Genomic DNA, 25332 nt, shown 5'->3' with positions numbered 1-25332 from the left:
GATCTTCCCATGTACATATTTAGGTTCCTGTCCCACTTTTTCTTCTCAGGTCCACATCCATAGCTAAGATTTTCCACTTCAGCACATGGCAGACATCTCAGATACCTCCAGGTCTTGATCTCCTTGCAAACATGCATTAGAAATGGTGTCAACTGCCAACAGTGCCCCCAGCAATGGCATCACCGGGGGCTATACTGGCCACGATCTGGGCCTGCAAATCGCCATGGGCACCTTCATAGGTATAGCCTGGTACAATGCCATCGAACTCATCGCTCTGATTTTCGTGACATTCCGAAGTTACCGTGGCCTGTACTTTTGGAGTCTTCTGATTTCGTCCGCGTTTGGGGTGTTGCCGTATTCAGTCGGGTTCTTGATGAAGTTTTTCCAGCTCACGTCGGCGACGTGGTTGTCCGTTACGCTGTTGACCCTCGGCTGGTATACAATGGTTACTGGTCAGTCAATGGTGCTGTATTCCAGACTCCATCTGTTAAATAGGAACCCCAATGTGCTGCGGCCGGTGCTGTGCATGATTATTGTTGATGCGATTGTCTTGCACGTCCCGACGACGGTGTTGACATATGGCTCGAATTTTGCTAGTTCAAACCATCGCTATGTGGATGGGCATAATATAATGGAGAAGATCCAGATGACGGGATTCTGTCTGCAGGAGTTTATCCTGTCCGGCATCTATATCTATGAAACCATTGTCTTGTTGAGAGCGAATCCGGAACGTGGAAGGCGCAAGATCATGTATCAGCTCATTGCCATCAACCTGATCATTATCCTGATGGACATTGCTCTACTTGTGGTTGAGTACAAAAACATTTATGTGATAGAAACCACGCTCAAGGGGGCCATCTACAGCATTAAATTGAAGCTTGAATTCGCCGTCTTGGGACAATTGATCCGACTTGTGCGCACACACTCCTGGAAACCCCAATCGGCGATACCCGGTGCTGTCAATGGTACCAACGGATTGAATATCATCAATGACGATGCTCCTCCTGACTTTGTGGATGCAAGTCGTGTCACTTCTGATCTTACACATGCCACGCCACCACCACGCAATAGCTCCCATCATCGCCCTTTTGATGATATGGATGATATTTCAATAGCCATGTTTGAGCATTCGACGCCGTTACAGGATCAGGAGGAGATTCCTGATATGCGGGAAATACGGACACAGGGTATGAATTCGACTGAAAAATCCTGGAGTGGAGAGACGAGGATGATTGGAAATGCACCTCAGATTCCCGACTCGGAGACGGTGGACTTTGCAGATGAGGCACATACAAATGCAAATGCACATGATCAGGGACGTTATTTGTCAATACGACTGTCTAATTATGATCAACCGGGTTGATATCTTCTCTGTGCTTTATCACAGTTTCTTGCATAAGACGCGCTATCAATATGGCATGTTGAAAGGAGACGCCACGTGCAGTCAGTACGACGTTGTACAATGGCAACCATTTCTAGAATGAAATGACGAATATCTCGACACATCCTTGCTGTAGGCACTGACAAATATTGTCAAGAATAGCATACAAATCATTCCACCGATTCTCGGACGAGTGAAACACTCGAAAGAGCCATACTTCAGAACTCGATACCTGAGTACATTTATGTACATATTTTTAAGATTCAAGTACTCGTATTCACACATTCCTTCATCTTTAGACGCTTACTTACCTAGCTAACATAACATTGAGCGATTGACGTATATGGACGTCCTATGGGGGGCCTCATCGAATGCTGATTTGACTTGTTTTTTCCGGTGAAGGCATGTAGATCTCTACGACTACGCCCTATGCGCATACTGTCTTGTATGGTCTCTAGTAGCGAATACTTAGAGTCTTTATGGGGTGAAGATCGTCGCTACGCCCACGTATGTCTCGGTTTAATTACAGGCTTTCGTGTGCTTTCAAGGCTTGTAGGGGAAACCGTGCTTTGAGAGCAGGCTACTCGCAACATGGAAGATTTATCCTCTGCTTCAAACATATCCATATAATTATCTCAAGTTGATTGCTGGAAGTTGTGCGTGCTTGAGCCAAAGTTAAACTATACCTTCGTACCTGGGAAGGTGTGAGATGATACGAGGGACATACAAGAGGCGCTTTCTCCCGTTCAGTCTTAGAAAGTAACATTCCGATTCTAAGCTATTGTTCAGCCAACTATTTCACTCATTAAGTGACTATAGCAACATTATGTGGTGGCGCCTCCTACTACTGAGTACACTTGCAGCTCTTGGAGCAGCTGCTGCACCATTATGCTCACCCGCGCCATCAACCCTACATCTCCCCGACGCGCCATACGACAACTTCTTCTATTCCGACTGCAACACGGCTGTTCAGGTCGTTGTAACCAGCCCACAATCTGATAGTAATCCTTCTCTAATCTCACCTCGGCTCGTCATTGCTTGGCCTGCAGGCAACAGCGGTGTATGCACTTATTTCGCGCCTCAGAATGGTGTCAATGGCAGTCTGAGTATTGAGGCAGTAAATTCGACTATTGGCAACCCATTGGCAGCAACGTATAATGATAGCAATGCCACTTCTGGAAACAGTACAACCCCTTTCTATGGTGTTACCGGGACTATTCGCTTCAATTCTTCTGCTATCCTCACCATTCCGATTCTTGGAAGTATCCGGACTATTCGAGACTTTGTGGAAGGGCCTAGTCTTTTGCAGCCACGGATTCAGGATGCTATCAATGTATCCAGTATATCAAATGGTGGAGCTCTCCTTGAGCGTCTCTGGCTCGATAATGTGACCTCGACTCATCTCAACTTCACACCTGCGTCTACAAACGTATCTGTCACCGTTGGCAAGGACAATAGCCTGATATTCGAAGCCGGTGACTATATCTTCACAGCTCAATTCAATTATCCGCAATTAAAGCAACTGTCTCCAGCCCAGGTATTAACCAACAGCTCCACGGATCTCATACAACGAGATTCGGAACGAACATCGGCTTTATCTTTCCTGTCATATTCCACTAAGCTTTTGGCTGGTGCATGGCGTTTTTTGACATACTTTGGTCGTGATTCTATGATTTCTGCTCTTTTGTTAGAGCCTATTCTTAGTAAAGGTGAGAATGGTGCCATGGAAGCTGTCATTGCTGCGGTTTTGGAACGAATCAATAGGATGGATGGCAGTGTATGCCACGAGGAGACTATTGGGTATTACATTCTGTCAGTTGGGTTAAGACTTGAGGCTAATAGGCTATTAGGGATTATGCTACATGGTTGAATGAGGGTCAATATGGATTGTATAGCACCGAAGCACAATGCGACTACAAAATGGTAAGCCGCCCTGGTGCTCTCTAATTGGTTTTTATAAAGATACTAATATTACTCACAGGTCGATTCTGACTTCTACCTCCCCATCTTGATGAATAAGTACTTTGTCGAGAACTCTATAGGTCGTACCAGAGCCGGGGTTTTCTTGAACTATGTGCTCATCTCTATCACACATAGGAGAGACCTGTTCTGACCATCTGATTAGTACTTCTGCGGGAGCTTTCAACTCAAGTAGCGGTGACCTGACCTACCAACAAATGATGGCCATCAACGCAGAACGCATCATGAACTTGGCTGCACCTTTTGCCGGTGACAAGAACCAGACCAAGGACAACTTGGTTCATCTCAAGGATGGACAGATTGTTGGTGAATGGAGAGATAGCGCTTACGGTAAGGGCTGCCTCAGAGGTCGTCAGCCAAAGAAATCTGACATGACATAGGTATCGGGGGCGGCCGTATTCCTTACGATGTCAATACAACCTTGATGCCTGCAGCTCTTCGGGCGATTGGATCTCTTGCCCGCAACAACTTCGTAAATCAAACACACTGGGCTAACCTTGCCGATAGATACGCTCAAGTCTGGGAAGATGAGACTCTCGGCTTTTTCAAAGTAACTGTTCCGGAGTCAAACGCAAAACAGCTTGTATCTTCTTATGCGCAGACAATTAGCTTAACCGGACCAAATCAAACCGACACTATCGATGGCGATGTCATTTACCATGCTCTCGCACTCGATGGCAACAACAACCAGACTCAGGTCCTCATAATGAATACGGACGACTGCTTCCGTCATTTCCTGCTCAATACTACCGGAGATCAGGACCAACTCACCGTCTTCGTGAATCAGACCGCGAACAATATTCGCCGCACATTCCCTGCCGGGCTGCTAACGGACGCCGGTGTAATTGTCGCCAACCCGGCATACGGTCAAGATCCGGTGTATGCGCGCAACTGGACCAGTGGTGCCTATCATGGAACAGTGATTTGGTCCTGGCCCTTGGCTATGATGGCCAAGCAACAACTCAGTCGATGTGAGACAGGTAACAACTCAGCCAGCCATGCACATATCAGAACCCCCGACTTTTGTAACGATGCTGCAGTCTACGACAATGCGAAAACAGCCTACAACGTCCTCTGGGACTCGATTGAGGCCAACCAAGCTCAGCTGTCTCAAGAAGTTTGGTCTTGGATATATGACAGTAGTAATGATACATTCGTTCCCACGCCGCTTGGGGTTATGCCTCCTCCACCTGGAACGGCGAGTCGGACTGGTATGTCAGCTTTCTATCCTTAACTGTTGATATAGGTACTAAATATGATGCCTAATAGAATCGGACATTCGACAGTTGTGGTCGTTGACTTTTCTTTCTGTGAAGAGGAATACGTCTTTTTGATAGATTGGATGTGTACATATGTACTCGAGTAGCTTACAAAGGAATTGAGTAACAGTTCAAGATACTGATAATAAAAAGAGATAGACTCATGCTAGTTCCATATCATATTGCGAGAGCAGTGTACCAGACCTATCAACTACATGAACTAAGAAGGCTTTTTATCCCTCCATGTTATAGTCAAATGCTACTACTGTCTCATCAATTGAAGAAAAAGGTAAATATGATATTGTCTCATCAATCCGTTTACATCATTAGGCCATCTACTGCGTGGTTTCTAGTGTCTCCGTTTGATTCCCACCCAGCACTCCAGTGGTTTCTTTGAGAAACCTTCGTGGGATTCCAACTTTGCCTGCTGTAGCTCAAAGTCGTATCGATGAAAGGCAGTGCCCACAATGAGAGCCAATTCCATATGTGCAACATTTTGACCCACGCAAGCTCTGGGCCCATAAGAGAACGGATTGAAGCAAACCTTCTGCCGCGGCGTAAGATTTTCAGGCAACCAACGGTCAGGCCTGAATACCTCCACATCATCGCCCCAGACATCGGGATCGTGGTGAATTGTGAAGCTGGGAACGGATAAAACGGTACCAATAGGGAAGTGCTGATCTGCATACCCAATACCATGCTCGGCCATCACGATACGCGGTAACCCTATGGATGAAGTTGAGTGTAGACGCATGGCCTCGTCAATGCATCTTCGAAGGTACTCCAGACTTCGGACCTGAGAAAACTGGGCAATCCCCTCCGAGGCGGGAATGGCACCGTCGAGCTCTCTAAGCAATTTGGGCAGAATGGTGCCAGGGGCTGCCCGTTCCCCAGCCAGGATGTAGTAGATTATGGCACAAGCAGTGTTTGAAACCGTATCGCTACCAGCAATGAGCTGGGTGAGTGCTTCGGATACAAGTTCCTCGCGTGGCATGGGGCTTCCGTCAGAGTCTTTGGCTCGAAGTAACATATCGAGAATGTCGTTTCTACTTTTGCTTCCATCCGTCTGCTGAGCTACCGCAAGGCGCTTCTCGACGGCCGCCACAGCCATGCCGTGAAGATTTCTGACCGATTGTAACCCTTTGGAGAAGAATGGATCGGGAAGGTACCTAGCGTATGGTCTAATATCTGGTAGTAATCCGAGGCAAGAGCTGACCTCTCCGCGCCGATTCAACGTTTCTGCCCCTGGGACGTATGCGATGGGTTCTCCGGGTATGTGCGACTCACACAAGTCCTGGCCTCGGTCGACCATGCCAAAAGGGGCCCCAAAAGAAAGGTCGCCAATAATGTCAAATGCTACATAGGTGCACCAAGGCATCATATTCACCCTCGAGTAAGTATCTTCGGGAGTTTGGGCAGCCAATTTGTCTAACTGACGGACCCATCGCCGAAGATTATTCGACATATGCGTTTCGAAAGCGTGCACCGAAGCTGGCGAGAAGGCGTGGGCGATGATTTTGCGCTTCCTAGTGTGCTGAACACGATCTCTGACGTTGAATACACCAGGGACGCCGGAGACGAAAGCTTCATAAAAGTGGCTTTCTCAAAGGTCAGTCTCTGGCCAAGCCATGTCAAAGTTGACGTTGAATTCGGGATGTATACTCTTTGAGAAACCCATTCCCATGCGCATAAACAGTGTGCAAACCCTCGGGTGTAGCGATTGAGACATGGTTGAACCCAACCCGCACGACTTTACCGTACTTCTTGTGCGCCCAGTCTACCCAAGCATATTTCTGGCCATTTCTCGCACCAAGCGCTATCCATATGTTACTGAACTTGCAGATGAAGGGACCGGGAATGGGCCGAAGTTCCTTGTAAGTTGTGAAATACGGTACAACCCAGTAAGTGATGATCCTGAGCGGCACAAGGAGGCCAAGGAGAATGAGGTAGGATGTCAGTTCCATTGTGATTGAGTAGCAGTTCAGGATATCTCCTGCGGTTTATACTATGGAGTTTATAATAAGCTGTTGATGGGCACATCAGCTGGTTATTCCCACCTACTCTTAGTCTCTATCTGTAGATCCTCAGTAAACCCCCACCCATCGAAAGTTCTTACATTAGGGCACATAATTAGTGGACTGAGGATTCGTGTAACTACCAGTTAGTTGGCCTGGGATACGAAGCGCCAGGTCAGTCTGGTTTATACCTCCACACATCGAACTCCAATACCAATCAATTCCTGCTTTTGGTAGACGGCGTAGCTAAGCAATGCCAGCTACCGCTACTACCGTATCATGATGATAACCCCCACCTTTGGCTGATATGTGTGCTATGTTTCATTGGCATGGTTGATAACATACACTCTGTCCGCTAACAACAACATACTAATATTGATTCAAGAGTGGGGGAAATAGCGCTTGGAACAACTTGAATTCTCAGACTTCACAGTGGTGGAATGCGACTAGAGTCTGTAAATCCCGTTAATAACATCCTTCCCTATTCTTCATAAACTCAATTCACTAAGATACATTCGTTCATACATCAACCTTGACAATCTTCCCCGTCTCAACCTCATACACATACCCTGTAACGGGCACTTCAAGCACCAAAGGACTATTCCTTAACGCCTGAACATCATCAATAACGCTCTGCTTCAAGTCTTTGAACGACAGGAATGCGATATGATCGACGTTTTGTTTTAGGTCGTCTCTGACTTTACTTCGGAGGTGGTCGTCGGTGAAAGTTAGCATTCCGCAGTCGGTCTATGCAACAATCAGCTCAAGGTACGGAGATGAGGGGAGGAAAAGGGGGATTGGGGGGGCTACGTGATGGATAACCACGATTTCTCGCGTGTCAAGTAGTTGCTGAGAGATGATTACGCTGCGAAGAGCATCGCTGACACGCCCGCCTGCGTTGCGGATGACGTGGGCATCACCTTCTTGAAGGCCCAGCGCTCGAAAGACATCTATTCACAATTAGCACTGTCTTCATCACCGTGGTGACGAAGTGTATATACCGATACGAGCATCCATGCAGGCTACGACTGCAACTTTGCTGTATACCACGAAGGATACGGTCAGGAATCAAGCCTATGTGGAATGATGGGGAAGATTCAAACATACCGAGCAGGTGGAAGCGGCAACGCTCCCTTGTCAAAGGTCGAGACATAGTTTGCATTTGCAGCTTCGAATTCTTGTGCTACAGACATTTTGATCATTGTTGACTATCTCGTCTATATTGGTTGTGTAAGGTGTATAAGAACCAGGGTCTCTGCTTCGGTGAACGAGATACAGAATTAACTAAATGAAGACAATGAAAGTCTCATCGTACAGAACTGGGCCATGACCCGGCTATATACGCAATATCAAACAGAAACTCAACAAGACATCTACCTCCTAACCTACATGGCTTGAAAACAGCCGATCAGTTCGCAGCCAGTGAACCATAACGGGCAATAAGATGGCGGGATGTTCACAAGCGAGAATCATTCATTGGGTTAATCATTTATCTCGGTGGTGAGAGCAATTCGTACCACTCATTGCGTGCTTACCCGGCAATGATAGATGGTTTCTAGACCAATCACTAGTTTACCCCTCGGGGTGAGCACATGGAAAAAGAAACGATAGATGTTGTTCGAATATCTTTCGTAAATTGGATGATTTTGGTGGTTGGTGTCGAAATAACGTTTTATTAGGTAAGGCTTCATGTGGTTGCCTATCTAGGTATCCGATAACCCTAATTCCTTCTATAAAATGTGTGTACTGTACACAACAATCAATTCATATATACAAGCCATATACCAAAAAGCCACCGAAAGGCGTACTCTTATATTACATGCAAACAAACAAACAAACATATCTAATCAATAGAAATATCACACCTCAAACGATCGACTCCCTTTGACCAAGCCAGCGTCAAGCTTCGTAATCGCAACCCAGTCCGGGCTATATTGGATAACTTCATCAAGCGCCGGGATAGCACCTTGAGTATTGGCATCACTCCAGAGACATGTTGCTTTTCCAGTCAATGTGTCTTCCTCATTGTTGACGTCCTCGTCGGAAGCCCATTCAGCGTCTACCACCCACTGATTTCCCCAGGTACGACTCCACAGGCGAATTTCGCGCACACCATCTTCCGTTCCATCTTCTAGCGACGGATTACTTGGAAACCGGCTGTCGATAGCAGAGCCAGTAACATGGAATCGAGTGATGGGTTTATCAAAGTGCAAAAGACAGCCTCGTGTGTTCAGTCCACTGATCTTGATTTGTGCACGATTGCTGTTTTGGCTTCCGGGCTCGAGACGTGTAGCTTTGTATTTCACCCACTCGTTCAGCGGAGTTTCCTCCTTTTCAGATCCCGGATGGGTGATAACGTGTGGTACGAGACTGCTCTCCCAAGAGCATTCGGTTCGATCCATCTTTGGGATGCACGATATATTCTGTCCGTCGGCACTGGGTATGGATGCAACGGCATCGCTGACAAAAGGCTGTATGCCCGTTAAGGAAACACGGTTCGCACCAGTATCAAGGTCCACTTCCTGTAGGAAGAAGAGCTTTGTCCGGTTGTTTCCAGAGAACGGGAATGCTACCAGATTGTAAACAAGGGTAGCGACGAATATCAGGAACAAGAATGTAGGTATGTGATAGGTGTATCGATGGATGAAGGGTAGAGTAGGCATGAACAGAAATGTAGTAAGGAGGGCAATGATTAAATACGGCACCAAGGTCGAACTGCCATCCTGCATGGTCTGATGAATGGCACTTGTGATTAGAAGACCTAGTTGTCCGATAAGTATGATGACTATCGGAGCGATCAACAGGAATTGCAAAATCCATGTCCACTTGGGCAAGTTTGCGCTCCATGGCTGTTCGTATCCGTAAACGTTGAAATCTCGTGCTTCAGATACATCAGTGCTGACTCCTGTCGACAATAGATCTCCGTCACCATCGTCCTCCACAGGTCGAGTGTAGTTTGCAAAGCTAGTCCGTTGACCACGCAAGAGAGATGTCGACTCCGTAGGTTCTTCATCCTCCGGGTGTTGACCAACGGATTCGCCACTAGGAGTCAAAAGACGACTACCGCCCAAACTCGTGGGTCGTGAAGATATTTGGCCACTGACTTTATTGGCGAAGTCACTTTTCTTAGGTAATGAGAATAACTCGAGGTAAGATATCCATGTAGCCATAAAAGTCCCAAAGGCATAGAAGATGACGAAATAGCCGCTTGCTATACCATCCCGATTCTCGTATACCGTAGTAATCACCAGCAAAACCCATGTCAATAAAAACATCCACGTCAAGACATAAATGCGGTGCAGGGCTGATGGTCTAGCAAAATTGGCTATACGAGATAAGAACCATGCAACAAAAACCCACGCAGAGATCATCATGCTCCAGACTGCGTACTCGCTGCTGTGAGCAATCATAGGGTTGATCTTAGCCATCAAGTAAGCCAAGGCTACAACACTTGCAGTAGTACTACCAAAGATGAATGGGAAGCGGAAGAAGCCTCTCCATCCGCGCAGAGGTACGCTTCCGAAGCCATCGTCAACTGGGACTGAGATGCCGAACAGGTACATGCGATCCTGGTTGGCCAGGATAATACTGGTAATAAACAAGGTCAAAGGACCGACGATAAGCAATGTGACAGATAGTGCGAAAAGCGTGTGAATCTCAAACACAGCAAACGCGGTACCGAACAGGTCAAACCATACAGCGCCAGAACCAGTGCCACTAGGCACCTTTCCTGGGCCTTGTGGACGACCTTCGAAATCGTGACTCGTATCAGAAACTAAACCTTCAGTAGTAGCGACTGCGGCAGACAACATATGCCATAGCGATTGCTGGCTAGTATGTTTTGCATCGTCTTGGTTGGTATGATATCTGGCTCGAGGCTCCATGAAAGCGACATCCAGGCCGCGCAGGCCCATATCGCCCTCAAAGACAATATAATCCGTCTGACTTCTAATCATACCAAGCTTGAAACCCGCATCTGAAAAGACGCTACCGAAGGGATAAGGCGACCGCTGATAGAACTTGGTGACTTCGGTATCCGAACTGCGAAACAGTGTTGCTCGTCCACCAGCTCCAGCACCTTCCAGATTCAGAAAGGTGTGCGGCAATTTCGAGATGGGATGTTGACTGTAAACACGTGCACCATTCAAAAAGTCTTCTTCGCCATTGTTGAGCAGCACAACAAGTCCCCGCGTAGGTTCATGGCCCGGTGTAGTGAAGTACTTGATAAGTTGCAGGCACGATATAACCCCGACTCCGTCATCGGTAGCTCCATATCCGGTTGACACGCTATCGTAGTGCGCGTTCACAAGCACACCACCTTTGCCCGAGGGACTAAGGCCCGGTTCTTTCCACCACTCCCTTTTATCATCTTCCTGGCCACAGATATATACAATGATATTCGTACCCTCGAAATATACCCCGAGATTGGACTGCACGACTGTTAAATTCGATTGATTATCGTCAAAAACAAACGTCCGAACACCATCTTGTTGTTTCGCATCTTTCACGTTGGTCGATACTATCTCATCAATGCGAGTGAGCAACCAACTCCGCACCTCATCATTTTTATGCGAATTGTAAGGATGAAATCCGTTCGTCAAATGTTGAAGATCCCGCCAAGCTTCGTGCAAGTCCAGGCCTTCGACGTCTGATTCTGGTACTGCAGGGAGGATATGGTGGACGACAATGATCGGGGCGAGCAATGCGACGTAGATAAGCGTCACGAAAACCGTTACTGGTACGCGGTAGAATGCGAAGGGGTTACAGCGCCCGGCAGTTCTTGAGCGAGCCATGGCCCCCAAATCGCAAATTCGACTGAGGAATATATGTCTGCTTGGAACAGACAAGCACACGAAGTTCAAGAGAGAACTTGGGAAGCGAAGTGATCCATGATGTTGTCGTTGGAGGCGGAAACGAGCACGCGGGCGGGGACTGTGGTAATATATTTCATACATTCCAGTGCGGAGAAGACTGTTGGTATCTGAGCCAATCAGAGACGGATACTGTGGGGATCAATGCTACTTTTACCGTATTGTATCGTAACGTCATTATCAACTCAGATTAGGGCACATCTAACTATATAGTCACACGCTACAAGAATCTATGTATTTAAAGAAAAGATGTAAGCTAATCAGATATATGTCATGAATATGCTACTATACCATCTATCTGTGCAATGCGATTGAATCCGTGCCTATTCCGTATCTTCAAGGCATGTCGCAAGCAACCAAACAAGCAAAAAGAGAGACAAGAAACACGCTTCCAGCTGTAGTCCAAACCATCATGTCGCTATGATTCTGATATGGGTATCGATTTGTAAACGCAAAAGAAAATATTGCCAGTGCCGTACAATGATAATACTCGAGACAGGAATCCCGATGCGGCCAGCAAAGTATCGTAACAGAAAATGGGCAATCGGCTTCCCATAATCACTAGACCGAAAGAATGCAGGATGGGTTTGGTCGGTAGTTTCTAGCTCCTTAACGCTGCAAAGCAGTTAGTGATCATCCATGATGATCAATCGTTACTAGGAGTTGACCGTCGGTTGACCTTGTGTATCTATCTGTTTAGAAGGACGACCTCAAATTCAGCCAGTGGATGGTCCAACTTCAATAACACTTTCACCCATGTGGTCGTCATCGTCATCGCGAATGGCTGCTGCGCTCATCAATCCAGTGACTTGGTTCTCTTCCTCGTCTAGCTCGTCTTCGTCATCGTACATCGTAGCTTCGGTTTCCGAAGGGAAGGGTCCGACATTCCTATTCAGATAATCACGTAATCTCATGACACCCTCGCCGCTAAATACGCAAAAGACTTCGCGTTGTTGTTGAGTAAATTCTGGGGGAGCATCACGACAGAATGCAGTGAGATCTTCGTGTAAGAACGCTTGAACTCCAGTCAAACTGAGATGAGTCAGGCGCGGGCAAAAGTTAAGCAATGCATGAATTCCCTAGAGATCCACAGTTAGTCTTAGAATCGGCAATTCTCAACATGAGATTGACATACCTCCATAGTCAGATTCACACAATAACTCAGGTGTACCCTTTCTAAACAGCTTGGGCTAACAGAGTGTGGGAGAGCTCTTGAACGAGCAAGGGCCAATATACTCCAGTCCGTAATTGCTTGACACTTGACCAAACCGATCCGCTTCAACTTTGGTAGCGTTGCTAGTTGTTGGACACTGGCATCTGTGAGTAGATTACAGCAGGCCAAATCGATGTAGCGGATGCGATTGCAAGACTTCACGAGCTGGGAGACTGCCGCGTCAGTAATGTTGGAACAGTGGCCGAGGTGCACCAGATGTAGATTTTTGCCCAACTTGCAGATAGCCAACACGGCACGGTCGGTGATGAATCTACATTTGTTGAGGACAAGATGTCGTAACCGGGGAGCTGCATCTGTGATGCGTTCAATAGCGTCATCTCTAATCTGCTCACAAGCAGTGAGATCCAAGGCGCGAAGGCTCTCGAACAAAGAATGTGGAGGAAGTCGAAGAAAGGAGGAATCGTCAATTTCAACACATTGGGCTAAGCGTAATTCTCGCATATTACGCAAAGTAGACAGCAGAGCTGTCACAGATCGACTAGTGACTTGTTTACAGTCATGCAAATCAATCTCCAATATTGACGGACAGTTTTCTGCATAGGACAGAATGGACCTGTCCGTAACTCGGTTCACACCGTTTAATTTTAACTGCGAGTGAACGTATTAGTCTCATACTTTGCCGTATCAAGGGGGGATCTTAAGAAATACTAACTCTCTTGAGATGCCTGCACGCCTGTGATATCACCACCAGAGACTCATCTGTTATTTGTGAACAACCAGTGATGTTCAACCCTTGTAAGCGTGGACAATTTTTGGCCACGGTGTACAAGAAATTATCCGTCAGCGCATGAAGCTCTGAAACATCCAAAGCTTGCAGGTGCCGATTTCCCTCCACCAGATCCGATACGCCCTTGTCCGTCAGCTTGGAACAATTTGTCAAGGTCAAACGTTCAATACGTTTGCACTGTGTAAATGCAGAAAGTTCGCCATCTGTAATCTTGGAAGCCAAGCTGGCCAAATTCAGGCGTCTGATAAGTTCGGAGTATGGAAAGAAACTCTCGCTTTTGCCCACGGATGTCACGACACTTCGAAGGTTCTCGGTCCGATTGCACGATGGTCGATGCCACAGGATACCAACACAGTTGGCCGCCCATTTTCGAGAAACCAGCATACAGTGTAGCATATCCGAAGGCGAGCTAAGCTTCGAGAATACCGATATAAGGATTTCCGGGGGCAGTCGCCCGATCGGGGGAATAATGATATCCGGCTCATTGCTTCCTATTTGTTCACGAAACGTCCCTACCCCAATAGAAGACTGCGAGTCGTTTGCCTGAGCAAAGAAATCAGTATCATCGTCGGCGGCGCGCTCAGGAGAGCTCGATGTAGAAGACTCCGAAGGCGCCTTGCTCGAAGACCGAGCGGCAGCCCGAGAACGATGCATTTCTTGTCTGTTGGCCTCTATATCCCTGTGTAATCTAGGGTCCTTCCCCGTCGAAAAGAAATCCGAGTAGCGGTGGCCGCAAAGAGATAGACCTATGATGCTAGATTTGACGTCGTGTCTGTTCTATAAATCCAACCGGGTGTTATGTCTCGTGTGATTCATCGAATGTCTCCTCCCTTGCCGCCGAGTTGTGCTGAAGTGACGCAGCGTTTCAGTTACCGACGATGTGGTCAACGGTTCCGTGCAAAGTCGTAATGCTGGTGTTTGTGCTTTCGCTATTGTTTCCTTGCGATCACAATATGATTGAATCCGTCGTTCGAAGGGGCGAGAGTAACTTATAAGTCGACCAAAACAGGAGTAGTCGTGGGATCGATCGGACCACAGGAATGGGCGTATATATCTCCGGACCTTGGCGGTAGCACAAGAAGAGTTGATGAAAGAACCCAAGAGTCAACAAAACTATAGACACAGGCCGGCTAAAGAATGGATCTGCATGCCGTGAAGTAAACAAGTAGGATGTAAAGCTAGTATATGTCGTAGGTTGAATGCGGCAAAATGGGTTAGTAACCAGAGTGCAGAGAGAGGGAGAGTAAGGTGGGATGCGGGATGCTTGCCCAAGGCACGCTCCCTGGCCAACCAAGTCCGGAGTTTTACCACCACGCAACGATGTGTCAGCTGAAGCAGATACATCTCCTCACTTGTTACGCTTATTACAAATACGATATTCTGAATCTATTGATTCTATCTATATGTTATCTCTGGACTGTCTTCTTCTCGACTCTTGTACATTGCTTAGGTAGTTATAATGTTGATGCACAATAGTGCACAATCACAGACTATATAATAACAGGAGCATGGGGTGAATAAGTAGCAGCCTTATTAGGAAACAAACCATTCAAGGTGATGCACAAACATGTTACCCTTGTATCACATGTAAGGACAGGGTTTCAGCCCCATGAGGCAAAGGAGAGGTTATTATCTCATCAATTATTATTTCTCCAACAGTTAACTAGATTTCTGAAACCTGTGAAATTATTGTGAATAATAACTATGACAACATTGTATATAAACAATAGGCTAACACACAGGTGCTATAGCTTCATTAAATGTTCCGATTCGCTCCCTTGGCCCATTCTCGAAGGACATTCTTCTTGACCTTGCCAGTGCTGGTTTTTGGTAGTTCAGGAACGACCTCGACTTCGCGAGGAACCATAAATTTGCTAATCCCACTCGCCGTCTTCGCCCATGCTATGATTTCAGATCCCTCAATATGCTTGCCTGGCTGTATCGTGACGAATGCTTTGGGCCTCTCCCCCCAATGAGAGTCGGGGACAGCGACCACACCGGCCTCGAGGATGTCTGGATGGGTGACCAACATCGACTCCAAAGCTACAGAAGATATGTTTTCTCCTCCTAAACAATACAAGTTAGTCAACTGTCTTCGTGTGGATCTATTGAGATTAGCATACGTACCACTGATAATAATGTCTTTGGCTCTGTCCATGATCTGAATAGCTCCATCCGCATGCCAAACCGCGAGGTCTCCTGAGTGAAGAACTCCACCCTCAAATAGCTTACTTGTGGCTATCGGGTCTTTATAGTAGCCTTTTGCACAAATGTTGCCCTCAAATACTATCTCTCCTAACTCACAGCCATTACGTTGCACATCAACGATGGTACCTTCCGGTGCATCCGTTTTGATGATACGAACTGGGAGACTTGTAACAAAGCCGTGGCCCTGACGAGCCATTTTCTGATATTTTTCCTTGTCCGGGAGAGTATCCCACGCAGGCATGTGGTAACCTTTTGTGATCGGACCATATGTTTCTGTCATACCATAGACATGCACTGGATGAAGGTTGAGGTTCGTCATTTGCTCAAATAAGTGTGCCGATGGCGGACTAGCAGCAACTGTGACTCTGACAGGATTTGGAAGTCTTTCTGCTTCCTTGGCTGCACACAGAAGCGTGTTGACCGTTGGGGCGGCATTAAAATGTGTGATATGTTCGTTTTTCAGTAGATGCCAGATGTAGGGGTAGTCAATTTTTCGTAAGCAGTAATGAGTACCTCTTACGGCGGTAATCGCCCACGGGAACGTCCAGCCTGTGTGTTACATTAGCATCAATTAAATAATGTCACGCGAGTCGACGGAGAGATGGCATGTTTTACCCATTGCGTGGAACATCGGCAAGGTCCATAGGTATCGACAACGGCCCTTGTGATAATTCAGCCCTGATTCGATGACATTTCCCATTGCGGCTAGATATGAGCCCCGGTGGCTGTACTCTACACCTTTCGGACGGGCAGTGGTGCCGCTTGTGTAGGCAAGAGCAATGGTTGAATTCTCATCGGCGGCCTGGCCCTCAAGCCCATTCCATCCCTTGGCGCCTGTGTTTCTGTCGTGTTCTAGGCCTTCCAAGATGGCAGCATCAAATGGGCCACTCAATTGACCTTCTGTTGCATCTGTATCTGTATCGACTAAGAGTGGAACATCTGGATGCTCGCTTCTGAATAGATCAAGAAGAGATACATACTCCTCGTCGACAATGATAAGCTCCGCATCAGAGTGATCAAAGATATAACTGATATCCTCGGGCTTCAGCCGATAGTTCACCGCTGTCAAGAAGATTAGATCACCAAACTTTCCGAATTTGAACAAGAGAGAACGGACCGATGACAACGCAGCCAGCAGCCCCAATGCCGAATATGGATTCTAGAAAAGCAGGCGTATTCGGTGCTAGAATCCCCACACGCTTCAAATTCTGCTTTTTGAGATAGTAGGCAAGACCTCTGGCGCGGTCTGCAGTCTCAATATAGCTTCTCCGCAGGACCTTGTTGTTCGCGGTCAAGTGGTAGATAGCTTCAGCCTATGTTGAATGGTTAAGCTTCGAACGATATATGATATATATCACCAAGGCTTTGAAGAGCTCCTACATCAGGTTCGATTGCCGCAGCACGCGGGAGGAAAAAGGTTGGCGAGAGGGCATGGTAGTTGTTGACTTTGTTAAAATCATGATCGACATGCGGTGTCGAGGGAAGAAGGTGACCAAGCAGCCCAGATAGACGGGATTTAGGACCGGACATGATTCCAGATCGTCAATTGGATGATGAGGTTATGTTCATTACTCCGAAGTAGGGTGTAGAATGAAAGAAAGAATTGGAGTAGAATCCCACTAAGTATTCTAAGACAGTAAGAAATAGCCCCAACTTGCCAGGCACGTCGGCGTAAAGGAAGGAAGGGGTGTTGTTGTCATGCGGGGAAAGAAGACTCCTCGGTTATTGCCTTATTCGTGAGGCACCCTTTGTCCGGGGTAAGGCTAGCCTCGGCTGGTTCTAAGCCACTTCTGGCTTAGCACCAGATATAGCACAATGCCACAATCTTGTCCTCCACATCAGAGTGGTCAGATTATGCTCCACTCGCAACGACTATGTAGTCACGTACTACGTACAACATTCAATAAGCTGTGCTTAACAAGGCCCTTGTCCTGCATCAATTGAACGAGTTCAATCATTTATTTGTTGAGTAACCCTCCTCATCAGCATGGACCATGTGCGCCACTCTGAAGGTGTCGGTTGCATAGAGATTACACCTGGAACCTCTCAGTGTCGTGGTTATGTCAAGGTTGCTGGTGGAGTTGTAAACTGCTCATCTGCAGACGAGTCAGTTTTAAGAAGCTGTAACTCGCATATACACCAGGTAATATCCAGGTAACTACCGCTTGAAACTTGATATACTTCACGGACAGCAGACTTCCATCCAGAATCCATGATATGCCCTATTATAACATTGGAAAAGACCGTGGAGTATTATAATGTATGGCTATTTCGGGACATCGGGCTTGATATCAATATTGATCAATCGATTCGTTTTCTATCAGGTACTGCGAGTTACTAACAAAGGCATGGACGAGAAGCGGTTTTATATATTTTTGCCTTTGATAGCAATTACTATATTTGCCCTCTTGACCTATATGTGAGTGATCCTACACAAGCTCTACGTGAGCCTTCAATTGGATCGGCGCAAGTAGAAGTCTTCACAGCGGCCAGGCTCAGGCTCGAGCACTCGTGACATTGATTGAGTTGGGACTTTCCAGTAACCCTAATTCTGCTGGAAGGTTTTCGTGAAACCGACCTGGCACATCTCAATTCTCCGCACCTACTGAACAACGACATCAACGACCTCAACAAGGAAGGCCTAATCACACCGGGCAAAACAGAACACCACCGCCCAAGTACACGCGTCGAGCTTAATCTTTCTGGCGTACCGAAAAGGCATCTAGTTGAAACTTCTTATCTGGCTGTTGAGTTCATGGAAAAAGCAAGCCCGTTACCGACTGCTACCTTATCAGTCTTTCTTTCACCTCTGTACTTTACCAAGGATATCTACCGCAATGGGGGTTATGGATTCGGAATGCTGGTGATTCGCAGTCATAGGAATCTAGTTTGGAGTTCTCGTTGGACCCATCCTAATTTTTCTGGTATCGGGAAAAATCATAGGCCGAAGTACGGAACCAAGGCATTCGCACAAAACAAACCTCCTCATCGTCGGTGCCCGCGTCTTTCTTGCTACTGTATCTCTTTGACTCCTGGTTGTGTTTCTGCCCTTGTTTTGTTTGATTTGGCGTGCAATTGGAGACACGAGCTACTCAGTAGAAGTAAATCAAGTAGGATATATTCTCGGACGATAGGACATATCAACAAGTCACGGTGCGATGCTCTGAATGAACAGGCATAGAGATGAGAATATCTCTTTATGGTATTCTACGAACAGCAAAATCAATTTGGAACTTCAGAAAATTCTTTCAATTATTCATTGCGCCACAGGAAAGATAAACATTTCAAGGCGGCACTGTGCCATACTGATATCATGTCTTTTTTTGTCCAGGGGCGATTCCGTATAAGAATCTCCTCCCCCGGACTGTATCACCATGTCCATACCAGAATGTCTGACTCGTTTGAAAATGATGACGTTAATTTTTTTAATTCATGATCAAATGAAAAAAATGCGAGGAGCAATGTGACCTAGATTCGCCTGTATGGTCCCGCTGATTTAACCATACTAGCAACTCCATTTATTTTTTTTAATCACATCGTTCCAGACACTGCCTGCCCAACAGCCACCGACACCATCACCACCGACCAAAAACCGCTTAGTATCCCAACTCGGCCAATTGGCTCTTGACCTTGTCGTCAACCTTGGCGGTCTTTTGGGCCTGGGCGAGCTGTCGTCGGATGGCCTTCTTGCGCTCGTAGTATGCAGAACTCTTAACCTTGCGTCGCTCCTCGAGTCTGTGATATATGTCAGTCAACACGTTCCCACCAATTCTGCGATAAAAAGATAGTCGAATAATGGGTCGTACCTGGAAACAACATCCTGGTATTTCCAGCCGACTTCGTGGCTGAGACGGCCAACGGTGCAGTACTTGCGACCGGGCTTGAGGCGGAGCACACGGAGAGCCTGGGGAACAACAACACGCTTCTTCTTGTCGTATGGGGGAGGGACACCCTCGAAGACCTTGAGTCTCTCCAAGGCAGCGGCACCACGGGCGGTCTTGTGAGGAATCATACCGCGGACGGTCTTGTAGAAGATGCGAGAAGGGGCGCGGAAGTGGAAGGGACCACCACGGGTAGGGTTGAAACGGGTGGCCTTGCGGAGGTAGGCATGGTACTTCACTGTACACAGAAAAATCCATTAGTTTTGTTGTTTCTTTTCCTCATAATGTGTCTCGTTGATTTCTCCTATCCGTCACTGCACAAGATGTTTCCCGCTAGCCAGATAGACTCGCTGACTGCAACCGCATACAATTCCGCCGATTTTGTTCTTCATGCAGATCAAAGATAGGAGAATTCGAGAATAAGATTGGAAATGGACGTACGCTTAGCGCGGAAGAATTCGCCGGAGATGTTGAGGGCTTCACATCGAACGACGACAATCTTCTGACCGTTGAGCAACTGCTTAGCCACAATGCTGGCCAGGCGACCCAAGAGGTGTCCCTTGCCGTCGATAACGACCTATACAGACAATTCATATTAGCCCAATGCGCTCGACTTGGTTGATTATTTTTTCCCGCCCGATCATCATGTCCTTCACCATCACCGCCACAACAAATCTCGTATCACCAAAAAAATCGACAAATGTGGAAAACTTCTTGAACGGTGGAATGCAACGTACAACTGGCTCGAATGTGGACATCCTGCTCTTGTCACCGGATTGGTACTCGAAAAATATCCAGCAAAGTCGAAGGGCTGGTTGTTGGCGCGATGGGTTGTCGGTCTCGAGTTTGAAGTCAACCTTTGGAGGACTCGCTTGATTGAGATGTCTTAGCGGCAAAATTGGTGCGCTAGGGCTTGGTGCCCTAGATCCAAGTCCGTTTGTGGCAGACTGCCTCTGCGCTAGTCCTGTTTGGTTACCACATCACGTGACCGAGACCCATATTCTCTTGGCTTGGCTCTATCATCGACAACTCTGTTCTAGTTGAAGTGTACTAAGAAGGCAGTAACCTAGTATGGTCCAATATCGCAGAACTCGAATAGTTTGCGTATCAGATACCCATGGCTACTCTCCAGCAGAATCAGGGTTTAGTCTTCCATCTGGTGATGTCTTGATACATGCAGGAGACCTCTCTAACAGAGGGACTAAGTCGGAACTGGAGCGCACGTTCAAGTGGATTGAAGAAGCAGATTATGAAGTGAAAATTGTAGTGGCTGGTTAGTCGCCTTGGCATAGGTGTTGAAAGTGACCAAGTGAAGAATTATTGCTTCTAAACATACATATTCCCCATACAGGCAATCATGATGTATCTCTTGACCCGGAGTTCTATGCAAAACATGGATCACATTTTCATGGAGATTCAACAGGTCGAGAAAAGAATGCTACATCTATAGACATTGTGAACAAATTCAAAGACAAATCGGCAACACCAAAATCGATTATATTCCTCAACCACGAATCTGCAGCGATCAAGTTGACACGACCAGATGGACCTCATACAATGTTCAAAGTCTTTGGGTCGCCGTTCTCTCGATTCTCGGGCCTCTGGGCCTTTGGGTATTCCTCGTTACCAGAAGATGGTGATCGATTATGGAGTCAAATACCTTTGGATACTGATATCTTGGTGACACATACACCTCCATTAGGGCTGTGTGATCGACAGCCAGGTGAAAATACTCCCACTGACACTCCAGGAAGTGGAAGTGGAGTGTACGGTTGCAAACAATTACTTCATGTAATGGGTAACATTCGACCAATGCTGGCTGTCTGCGGCCATATCCATGAAGGTCGAGGATATCAACGAGTGATGTGGCATGAGGCTGAGAATGGATTTGCATCACCCATGACCACAACTGTTGCACCGCTACCTTCCATCAGCAGCAAGAAACAAAATTTAATTGATTTGACGGGAAAGAAGCAGCGTGCACTAGAAAACAGGGGTAGTCATACAACTCAGCCGTATTCATTAGAAGGCGGCGATGCTCATGCGAACAGAAGGCTGAGAAAAGAGACTTGCATTGTCAATGCTGCTATTATGGCTAGGAGCTGGCCCTATATTGGTGGCAAGGCGTTCAATCGACCTATTGTAGTTGATATAAACTTACCAGTTTGGAATGATGCTTCCGTATGACAACACCATCAATCAATTTAAGCTTGTTTGTGCAGTACTAGGCCGGACCATCATCAACAGACAGCCTACTCCTACTATATCAAATTTCGGATCGGCGCCATGTAGTCATAAGAACATGTTGAAACATGTATCACATATGCTACTCCTTTCAAGGTCCGGGTGACAAGCTACATTTAGTGACGAAGGGCACCAAGTGTACTTTGATGTAGGCACTAGTTCCAAGCTGTGAGTAGTGTAGTTATCTGCTCATGGGACAACCTCGAAACGAAGACCCATTTCAAGAGTATGTACGTACACTCTAATAATTCTCAAAATTTATCCGTCCAATTAATTAGATTATTTACTACCGTCTATTATACATACTCGACTACATAGATAATTGTCCCGGTCAATCTTCTGACCTGTGGTGTGAAGAGACCTAAATTCTCTGATTGGCACACTTAACCGCCCTGATTTGTGACTCGTTTAAGGAAACTTGCAGCCTTAGAGTGCATGACTGGACTGCATGACCGCCTCATCTTACAGCACTAATAACTATAAACTTGACCCATGAGTTATTTAGCCGATACCTAGGCTTTAAGTGTGTCTTTGATTGTCTGATTATTGTGCCAATATGCACATGGAGGGGTGAGTACGTTAGTGGGGTGACTTAAGGGTATCGCCCGCTAAAGAGTTACCGGTACGGTTAGTCCCGTCAATTGATAAGAACCGTCCGTCTATTAGTTAGTCTTTCTATTGAAGAATGGCCCATATTTGGTCTTGTCTGACAGCCAGAATGCTATCTGATGACCTCCACGGGAAAGTTTCAGGCCTAGCAGTAGCTTGGGATATTTTCTCCGATTGAACTTGATAAGTAACCTCTGAAAGCAAAAACTCGCTCAGACAATTTGTCTCACATCACTTACTATGTAGGTAAAGTGATTGATTCCATTGTCCGGATTGATCGCCTGTCACAAGTTACCGGTCGATCTTGATCGATGATAACTTATGATGTTCAACGAGACAGCCATGACAATTGAACTGATCTATAAAGAAGAAGGGTCCTGTGCTCGAGGCCAAACAGCACGAGGCGCTTTAAAATACCGCAGGGTCCTGCCTGAAGTGACAACTCACTGCGCCAGATCCGCAGTGGTACCTGTTCTGGTAGAAACATTGGTACATTATTGGCATTCGACCACATAGCTAGTACCAGTTAGTTACATAGGTTGTAGCGCAATTCCTTCCGCATCGCATGGCAGAGGCTTGCTGCATAAGTGTCCTGTGCTCATTCACTGTTTGTATTTGAGCAGTGCTAAGTGGCCACTATGGAGCGGTTGGTCGCCTTCTAGAAAAGAGAGGACAATGTATTGGCTTGAGGACACCAATTAGACTGACTCTCTTTGAGTTGAATTTGCCTCTACTTGCCCCTTTGAGGCATACTGTGGCGGAGTTTTTGGACATGAATAAGCATGGTCGAATCATTTGCCCTCGTTTGCACTTGAAAGTTGAGATTGATAATTGACTCCTGGTGGACCATAGACATTATCACATTGTCGAACTCTGTAGCCATCCACTGGTGCGCAATAGTACGAAGACCACTCTGTCCTCCGCTAAAGAGGGGTGAATAACTGACAAGAGTGAGACTCGTGAGAGTTGAATGGTGATGGATGATTGTGGCTGCATCCACTCCTCCAAGCACGTCGCGGGGTCATGTTGTTGACAAGGAATAGCTGGCCAATTGATGTCTGCAACGAGGGACAAGTGGTGATACCTTCTCCATCCGTGCTAGCATACGAATCACAATACGCGTGGAGACTGTGGTACTGAGAGACTTCCCGATTTGAATAGTCGCAGGTCAGAGAGAGGCCCCGACTCTCGTGTTCTAGAATGACGATTGGCTGCATGCAATCGTGGCACAGTGGGTCTAGGCCTTGTTTCAATCTGATACGTGATCTCAGTTCGCCCACTCTAGATCGACTGATTGGTTGCATTGTCTCAAGAATCTGCAGTACAAATACCGTATGGTTACATACAGCGCTACCCAACTGAGCAGACAAACAAAGCAAACAGGACAGACTGCCCTCTTTTGGCTTTATTGCTCAGCAGTATGTCAGTCTTTTCTAACAACACCAAACTATGGAGTACACACTGTGAAGGACCATGACTAGCTATGACGCATGAACATGTATGGTAGTCCTGACTAGCTGTCCGGTTATTCTAGACAAGCCTTCAACAGCCTCAACCTGGATGACGAAACGAGCATTCCTCGTTCGCCCTGGCCGCCTGACGGACGACCTGGATTCCTGGGGCTGATTGAATCCAAAGCTGATTCAGACAAGGCGATGTCTAAACATCCAATCACACAACCTTCCCCCTTGAGGCTTGTTAATTTTGGCTCTTCGATCTGATAAATCACCCTAGGACCCTGGAATATTCCCCGGGTTGCCCCCAACAGGCTGAGTCGGATGACTCGCTTCACTTCCTACTGCGTAGAAATCCTAAGGTAATGTTCTCGACTATCAGTGCTATTGTAGCTGACACTCATAGATACATTATGATTCACGGCTTAGTATCAGTCCATCATGAGTGGTAGCATTGTTTAAACGAAACGGCGTAAAAAGGGTGAACAGGCCAAAAGATCTACCAGGCTAGAAGAACTGCAGGACTGTTGATCAGAGAGGATCACCACATATAATATTCGATTGTATCATCTCACTTCATTTCCTGGAGTCCTGTTCAACGTTAGAACATATCGAATGATCTCATATCTGCAACTGTACCTGTACCCGCGGAACAACAAACGGTCTTATGTCATATCTCTATGTGACCATCCGTCCATAGCAGGTCATCTTATTTCTAGACGACTACATTTCTACAGTCATCCCAAACAAATCTCTAACACGGGCCAAAACTAGCCAAATCAGCGACACTACCCATCCGTCATCAGTTCTCTCAAAAACTCGTTGCGTGGTCCCTTACAAACTACTCTACCATATCGTGTTAGATCCCCACGTCTCACAGCGGGGTCCATTGCAAGCCCCCCAACAGCCATACATTCAGTTACACGCATACAGATCTGGAGCACACTATCCTTCAACTATCCATTGAACATTCAGCGATTGCGGTGCTTGAAACTTAGTATCAGCAACAACACTGCTAGTACACTTCTACTAGTACTAACTCATCATAATTGACCGCCCATAGTGGGAAGAGGGACAACTCTGTTGCTTGGGCAGCGCTTCACCGCTGCTTTCTTTGTTAGTCGTCAGCAAAGACGAGGCAAGACAAGGACCCTTAATTTTAGAGTCTATGCTACTGCGCCGCTGCGTTGCGTAAGTCTAATAATATCGTCGATCTATTATCGTTGTCCAGCGTGCAGTCAGAGGAAGTTGAAAGTGACGAATCTCGAAAGCGCTCCCATCTAGAGGAAGCATCCAGCTCTTTCCGCGCAAGCATTACTCCAAAAACCCAAACACCTCTTCGGTCTGTTTCACAAATAGTCATCTGGTAGCTACAGTCCAGCAAATCGGCCATCGGCGTGTCCGCTGCTGAATAAGAGAAGAAGAACAAGAAGGAAGGCAAGGACCGACCGGAGTGGCGCAGTCGCAAC

At 46.8% G+C, this 25332-nt stretch overlaps 9 protein-coding genes across 9 annotated transcripts; 3 read left to right on the top strand and 6 right to left on the bottom strand.

The window, feature by feature from the left end:
• Positions 1 to 142: 142 nt before the first annotated feature.
• Positions 143 to 1363, top strand: EYB26_000884 (uncharacterized protein; the record flags this gene model as incomplete). Its single annotated transcript, XM_054260198.1, has 1 exon — positions 143 to 1363. The coding sequence occupies one exon, from the start codon at positions 143 to 145 to the stop codon at positions 1361 to 1363; it is 1221 nt and encodes a 406-aa protein (XP_054116173.1).
• Positions 1364 to 2207: 844 nt separating this feature from the next.
• EYB26_000883 (uncharacterized protein) lies at positions 2208 to 4595 on the top strand (the record flags this gene model as incomplete). The annotated part of the gene is made up of 5 exons (XM_054260197.1): positions 2208 to 3181; positions 3232 to 3304; positions 3363 to 3400; positions 3507 to 3691; positions 3742 to 4595. The coding sequence occupies 5 exons, from the start codon at positions 2208 to 2210 to the stop codon at positions 4593 to 4595; spliced, it is 2124 nt and encodes a 707-aa protein (XP_054116172.1).
• A 374-nt stretch (positions 4596 to 4969) lies between these two features.
• Positions 4970 to 6584, bottom strand: EYB26_000882 (uncharacterized protein; the record flags this gene model as incomplete). Its single annotated transcript, XM_054260196.1, has 2 exons — positions 4970 to 6218; positions 6283 to 6584. 2 exons carry the CDS (start codon positions 6582 to 6584, stop codon positions 4970 to 4972), a joined length of 1551 nt encoding a protein of 516 aa, XP_054116171.1.
• Positions 6585 to 7154: 570 nt separating this feature from the next.
• Positions 7155 to 7828, bottom strand: EYB26_000881 (uncharacterized protein; the record flags this gene model as incomplete). Its single annotated transcript, XM_054260195.1, has 4 exons — positions 7155 to 7382; positions 7446 to 7585; positions 7637 to 7674; positions 7743 to 7828. 4 exons carry the CDS (start codon positions 7826 to 7828, stop codon positions 7155 to 7157), a joined length of 492 nt encoding a protein of 163 aa, XP_054116170.1.
• Positions 7829 to 8494: 666 nt separating this feature from the next.
• Positions 8495 to 11428, bottom strand: EYB26_000880 (uncharacterized protein; the record flags this gene model as incomplete). Its single annotated transcript, XM_054260194.1, has 1 exon — positions 8495 to 11428. The coding sequence occupies one exon, from the start codon at positions 11426 to 11428 to the stop codon at positions 8495 to 8497; it is 2934 nt and encodes a 977-aa protein (XP_054116169.1).
• A 794-nt stretch (positions 11429 to 12222) lies between these two features.
• EYB26_000879 (uncharacterized protein) lies at positions 12223 to 14121 on the bottom strand (the record flags this gene model as incomplete). Its single annotated transcript, XM_054260193.1, has 3 exons — positions 12223 to 12585; positions 12642 to 13328; positions 13393 to 14121. The coding sequence occupies 3 exons, from the start codon at positions 14119 to 14121 to the stop codon at positions 12223 to 12225; spliced, it is 1779 nt and encodes a 592-aa protein (XP_054116168.1).
• Positions 14122 to 15223: 1102 nt separating this feature from the next.
• On the bottom strand, positions 15224 to 17205 carry EYB26_000878 (uncharacterized protein; the record flags this gene model as incomplete). Its single annotated transcript, XM_054260192.1, has 5 exons — positions 15224 to 15534; positions 15595 to 16224; positions 16291 to 16737; positions 16793 to 16988; positions 17056 to 17205. The coding sequence occupies 5 exons, from the start codon at positions 17203 to 17205 to the stop codon at positions 15224 to 15226; spliced, it is 1734 nt and encodes a 577-aa protein (XP_054116167.1).
• A 2066-nt stretch (positions 17206 to 19271) lies between these two features.
• On the bottom strand, positions 19272 to 20314 carry EYB26_000877 (uncharacterized protein; the record flags this gene model as incomplete). The annotated part of the gene is made up of 4 exons (XM_054260191.1): positions 19272 to 19410; positions 19482 to 19794; positions 19998 to 20133; positions 20294 to 20314. 4 exons carry the CDS (start codon positions 20312 to 20314, stop codon positions 19272 to 19274), a joined length of 609 nt encoding a protein of 202 aa, XP_054116166.1.
• A 313-nt stretch (positions 20315 to 20627) lies between these two features.
• EYB26_000876 (uncharacterized protein) lies at positions 20628 to 21743 on the top strand (the record flags this gene model as incomplete). Its single annotated transcript, XM_054260190.1, has 2 exons — positions 20628 to 20829; positions 20908 to 21743. The coding sequence occupies 2 exons, from the start codon at positions 20628 to 20630 to the stop codon at positions 21741 to 21743; spliced, it is 1038 nt and encodes a 345-aa protein (XP_054116165.1).
• Between the last annotated feature and the right edge of the window lie 3589 nt (positions 21744 to 25332).

The sequence above is a fragment of the Talaromyces marneffei genome, chromosome 1, assembly GCF_009556855.1.
Source record: "Talaromyces marneffei chromosome 1, complete sequence".
In the NCBI taxonomy this organism is placed as follows: domain Eukaryota; kingdom Fungi; phylum Ascomycota; class Eurotiomycetes; order Eurotiales; family Trichocomaceae; genus Talaromyces; species Talaromyces marneffei.
This window is presented reverse-complemented; position numbering and strand designations above follow the sequence as displayed.